The 5,992-nt window shown below is 35.8% G+C and overlaps 1 protein-coding gene across 1 annotated transcript; it reads left to right on the top strand.

Moving 5' to 3' along the window:
• On the top strand, positions 1-4,730 carry LOC121250348 (cucumisin-like). Its single transcript, XM_041149496.1, has 10 exons — positions 1-307; positions 473-564; positions 1,576-1,670; positions 1,761-2,004; positions 2,128-2,638; positions 2,791-2,891; positions 3,060-3,278; positions 3,429-3,540; positions 3,808-4,021; positions 4,110-4,730. Exons 1-10 carry the CDS (start codon positions 212-214, stop codon positions 4,631-4,633), a joined length of 2,208 nt encoding a protein of 735 aa, XP_041005430.1. The 5' UTR covers positions 1-211; the 3' UTR covers positions 4,634-4,730.
• The last annotated feature ends 1,262 nt before the right edge of the window (positions 4,731-5,992 follow it).

Below are 5,992 nucleotides of genomic sequence, written 5' to 3' on the forward strand. Positions count from 1 at the left end.
TTTGGTTCTTCACTAGTAGTACTGATGATCATGTTCTTGTAGACCTTTCTGGCCACTAGTCTGATCACTGCCCTAAAACTTAAACTTATCTGGATCAACGTACCAGCTTTCGTGTTTTGTTTTTGTTTCCAACAGTTGGATGAGTTTATATATAGGATAAAACGTACATGCTATCTAGCCAAGTTCATATATAGCTGAGTCTGAACCTCCAATGGCACGCAAAACTTCTAGACTTTCATGGCTTCTCCTCCTCAGCCTCGCGACCATTCTCGTTGTTGGTCACTCAGCTTCACAGAATGACCGAAAGGTAAACATGATTAATTATCTACATACACACACATTTGGCTGATCGATCTCAGCATATATATGTTTTCTACGGAAGCGAGCTCAGTTATATATTACCGTTAAAACTTTAAATTCCGGCCAAATATCGATAAAAGATAGTCATCATGTGCATGCATGGATTCTGCAGTCTTATATTGTCTATATGGGAGAAAGGCGGCAGGACGAGGTTTCCACATTATCCGGCCTTCACGCGAGCATGCTACAAGAAGTCATTGACAGGTGATAAAAAGCAGTACAATTATGTGTAATGCTTGAAATTCTTGTGATTACGATAATGGAATTATATATATTTCTTTTTTTATAAGCCAACACTTAAACAACCTTTATTTATGGGAGAGAAACGATATGTAGCAAACATATTAAAAAAATTTCGAAATTATCTATTAAAATATTAATTTATACTAATAGTTAAATTTTATTTAATTAATTTTAATGGATTTTAACTTGAAAAATAATAAAATTTTAATAGAGGTAACTTACATTGGTATGTATCTCAAATTCTTTAATTCATTTTATTGGGTAAAACTATACTTTGAAAAAGTTTGGTTTATATCCAGTAGTGAAAAAAAAAATCAAATTAGACGTAAAGAAGTACGAAATCTACTTATTATTTGTTACAATTAATCATATCCATTTATTTTCTTAACACGATACATCCAGCGATCGAAACTCTTCTTAGAAACACTATATATTTGTTGGATTAGCATCTTGCCCCTATTTTAGATATTTATAAATGATCTTATATATAGTGGGTGGTTGTCCGTGCCATATAAAAATTAATGTTTAATGACGCATCTTAATTCAAAATAATTCAACTTTGAATTTTTATGATACAAAATTAGTCGCATTAATCATATACACGTGCTCTGTCCAATCATGTACAAGGCCTCTCTTTAACAACTAAAATTTAAATGCAGAAACAAAAAAGTCAGTTCTTCTGGTTCATTTTTCCACAGGTAAATTAATGATATTTACGTAATTAAATGTGAAGTGTTGTGCATTTTTTTTTTTTTTGAAGTGAATTAATATGATATTTATTTTTAAAAATTTATTTTTTAATTATAGATTTTACTTTTTTAAATAAAAGTACGCTATCCATATATCTAGTATTATTCTTTTCAATTTTATGACCAAAGGGAGATGAAATTAATCCCATCAAAGCTTTTCGATCGATCGGAACGGAAATGCGTCTAGGCCTTTAACTTGTCAAATTTATATAATTGGATTCAGCAATACTGGACCGGAATCTTTACTTTATAGCTACGAGAGGAGTTTCAATGGATTTGCAGCGAAGCTAACCGAGGAAGAAGCTCAAAAAATGGCTGGTCTGCGAGCCTCATCTCTCTCTCTCTCCATGTCTCATATCATGCATGCTTAAATACAGTAAAACGCGCGTTGTGACAATGAACATGTAGGAATGGAAGGCGTTGTGTCCGTCTTCCCCAACGAACAGAAAAGGCTCCATACAACAAGGTCATGGGACTTCCTTGGCTTCCCGCAGCAAGTTGAAAGAACAACTGTTGAAAGCGACATCATTATTGGAGTTCTTGACAGTGGAATCTGGCCCGAGTCTGATAGCTTTAGCGACAAAGGATTTGGTCCACCGCCTAGCAAATGGAGGGGCACCTGCCGAGCCTCAACCAACTTTACTTGCAACAAGTATATCTTTTTACTACCACTTTTTTGTTTTTTTGCCTATATGCACGTACACATGACGCATATATATAGGAAGAGTCCGTCAAAGAGCACCATTTACAATTAATGGCGTTGTCGCTTGGGCAGTAAAATCATAGGAGCACAATATTACCGTAGCAATGGAGATGTTTCCGGAAATGACATTAGATCTCCTCGAGATTCAGACGGCCACGGGACACATACCGCATCCATAGCAGCTGGGAACGTTGTTAACATGGCAAGCGTACAGGGGCTTGGCTCGGGAACAGCACGAGGAGGGGTTCCATCAGCACGCATTGCTGTGTACAAAATATGTTGGCTTGATGGCTGTGGTGATGCTGACATTCTTGCAGCTTTTGATGATGCTATTGCTGATGGCGTCGACCTAATAACTATTTCAGTCGGTGGAACTGCTGATAGCTATTTTAAAAATTCAATTGCCATCGGTGCCTTTCATGCTATGAGAAATGGAATATTGACATCAAACTCAGCTGGTAACAGGGGTCCAGGTCTAGCAACCCTCACAAACATTTCGCCCTGGTCTCTTTCCGTGGCTGCAAGCGCCATAGATCGAAAATTCTTCACTGAGGTCCAATTGGGTAACGACAAGATCTATGAGGTATATAATTATAAAGTGATCAAGCCCCATCTTAGTCCTCTGCTACCCATAGCTATAGTTTCGAGTATGTATGAATATATCCAGCTGTTTTCTTAATCCCATTGAATGCCCGTTAATGAATTAATTATTAATATACTTTGCTCCATGTGTAGGGAATTTCAATTAATACATTTGACCTCAAGAATGAAATGTTTCCGATAATTTATGGCGGAGATGCACCTAACACCACAGCGGGTTTGCAGGGGTCGTCCAGGTAAGTAGGCCGTAACCATGCACATGAGAATCGAAAAAAGAATACATATCCCAGTAACTTTTTGCTTGTGTTCCAATAACTCTAGTAAAGAAGAAGGTGATTGTAACGTTCTTTTCGTCGACCTCACAATATATAGCAGTCAGTGGAACTAATGCTACAGTACTGCAGGTATTGCGATCCAGGTACATTGGATCAGAATTTAGTGAAAGGGAAAATTGTACTTTGTGATTTCCTGGGTGACGGGGAAGGAACATTTCTAGCAAGCGCGGTTGGAACTGTGATTAAAGGCTCAGAAGGCAGGGATATTGCCTTCTCTTTTCCCTTGCCCGCATCTTACCTTGACATTGAGGATGGTAGCAACGTCTACTTCTACATAAATTCAACAAGGTATATATAGACGCAAAATATCTCATATCAGGGGCTATGCATTTCTTATATATTGTCGAACCAATGGGCATCGATCGACTGTCGAAAATCACTTCAAACCCCACTAATAATCCTGTCATCCTGATGCGCATATCCTATATATATGTATAGGAGCCCGACTGCGACCATTCTCAAGACTAAGGAGCGTAAGGATGCATTTGCACCTTACATACCCTCCTTCTCATCAAGGGGTCCAAATGTAGCTACGTCCAACATTCTCAAGGTTATAATTACTTTCCTCATAATAATCATGGTTTAATTTGCCTTGTGCTCTTGTAATATTTCTTCATTATATATCATTAAGATTTAAGACTCTTAAGTAGTGTTATATGTATTTATTTATTTTGTTTAGTTTTTATTTTTTAAATTCAAATTTTAAATTTTAAATTTTATAATTTTTAGCATATTAATATTTGACACATGGAAAAGTAATTTATTTTTTTAATAATTTAAATATTGATAGCATTTTTCTTTTTTAATTCTGTTGTAGCCGGATTTAGCAGCTCCCGGACTCAACATTCTAGCAGCATGGTCACCAATTGCCCCAATTTCCGAGGTTGAAGGTGATAATAGAAAACTGTCATTCAATATTCTGTCGGGCACCTCCACGGCTTGCCCACATGCTACAGGAGTTGCTGCTTACGTCAAATCCTTGCACCCCAAATGGTCACCTGCCGCTATCAAGTCGGCTCTCATGACTACCGGTAATATATATACAATACAACCCATCAATCTTAATTTGTCATGTAGTACCACCTCTCACTCCCTCCCCAATTGGCGAATTACCGACAGCTGACCCCATGAGTGCTGGAAAGCATCCAGAGGCTGAACTTGCATACGGTGCAGGCAATATAAATCCTTCAAAGGCTCCAAATCCTGGTTTAATCTATGACATTGATGCAGCTGACTACATAAAATTTCTGTGCGGACAAGGATATAATACCAAATCATTACAACTTCTGACTGGGGACAATAGTAGCTGTTCTGATGATGCCACTAATGAAACGGTCAACGATCTAAACTATCCTGCTTTTGCTATTTCCACGCCGCCCTTGAGATCCATCAATCGTGTTTTCAATCGGATTGTCACCAATGTTGGATCCCCGACGTCTACGTATAAAGCTATTTTGAACTCCCCACCTGGACTCACAATCAAAGTAACTCCTAGCATTCTATCTTTCACATCCCTTGGACAAAAGCTGCCGTATACGCTCACAATCGAAGGAACTATAGATAAGTTTATAGTCTCTGCTTCCTTAACGTGGGATGACTGTACGTTCCAAGTGAGGAGCCCCATTGCTGTGTTTGCACCCTGACGAAGCGCCGGAAAAATCGCTTCTAGCTAAGACTTTGCTCCAGTTATACAGGGCATTGATCAGGTGTACGAAATAAAGATTCTGTCTTGCAATTTAATGTTCGACTGTACTTCATTATTTAGACATGGAAAAAAAAAAAAAAAAAAGTAAATCATCCTGTGTATGGTTGTTTGGAAAAAGTTTTTATCTTAAAAATCTCATCTCATTCATAAATATCATCCAAACATAAATACTTTCAAACTAATCATTATAATTTTTTCAAACAAAAAATAAGATACAATTCAAAATTTTCAAATTTTTAAATAAAAATAATATTAAAAACTATATTATAGTAATATTTTAACTTGATAATACTTTTTATTCAGTTTTTTTTTTCAAAATTCAAAAAATATTTAAGTCAAACTATTTAACTAATATTAATAAACCATCTTATTACTATTTATAAAATTTTTATCTTATCTCATTTTTTAAACATGTTCTTTTGTTAGTTGTACCAAGTATTTTTTTAGTTTTATATTGGAGGTAAAGTGTGTGCTTTATATGTATATGGGAAAGAGTAAATTAGCGCGTATAGACATGACATGTTGTAAGAAAAAGAGAAAATTAAGGATAATTGAGACGTAATGAATTGTTTGATTGTAATATTTGGGTCAAACTTCAACATATATCACTCATTTCAAACCAATTAAACAAAAGGGACATATATCTCCATTCAAAGGTATCCAATCTAATTCTATTTTTTTTTTCCGATCTAATGTGAGGATATACAATAAGAAAAAGGATCAGACCATAAATTAGAAGAGAACATTTAATGAAGTGCGATGCAGTTTAGAGTTTTGTTCTGTCTAAACGTTGGAGAACATTATTGGTTTTTATTACTTCCCATGACACTCGGCATATTAAACTTATTACAAATTAGGGTATCAACATTTCATCAAACACTTCTTACACAGGCATATCTTCTTCGCGTGCTTTCAAAACTAGTTTTCGGCTATTTTGGAGTTCCATGCATGCCATTGAATAATGTTTTGCATTTCCATTTTTTCCATTATAATGTAACTTCACGCGTCCCGAACTTGGTTGATCTTAGGCTTATTTTTCTTGTACTCCAGCATTTGTACGTACTCAGTCGCTTTCTTATAATTAAAAAATTAGATCAGATAATAGGCTGCTAGCTTGCTAGCTAGATCGTCAATATTCCAAGCTGACGACTTGACGATCATGAGTACTTTAGTAGACCGACCGAGACTTCCAATCTTATTTAATATGCAGAAATCAGGAAAAAAAATCTTATATAGAGATATATAAACATCAGGTACGATTTATCTCATATATACGAGAAGCTGTCATTTTTATTTT

Source organism: Juglans microcarpa x Juglans regia, chromosome 1D (genome assembly GCF_004785595.1).
Source record: "Juglans microcarpa x Juglans regia isolate MS1-56 chromosome 1D, Jm3101_v1.0, whole genome shotgun sequence".
NCBI lineage: Eukaryota > Viridiplantae > Streptophyta > Magnoliopsida > Fagales > Juglandaceae > Juglans > Juglans microcarpa x Juglans regia.

Coding starts and splice junctions, on each gene's coding strand:
- LOC121250348 (XM_041149496.1), top strand. CDS start 212: ATGGCACGCAAAACTTCTAGACTTTCATGGCTTCTCCTCCTCAGCCTC. Junction 1,671..1,760: donor AGAAGCTCAAAAAATGGCTG/GTCTGCGAGCCT, acceptor ATGAACATGTAG/GAATGGAAGGCGTTGTGTCC. Junction 3,279..3,428: donor TTCTACATAAATTCAACAAG/GTATATATAGAC, acceptor ATATATGTATAG/GAGCCCGACTGCGACCATTC.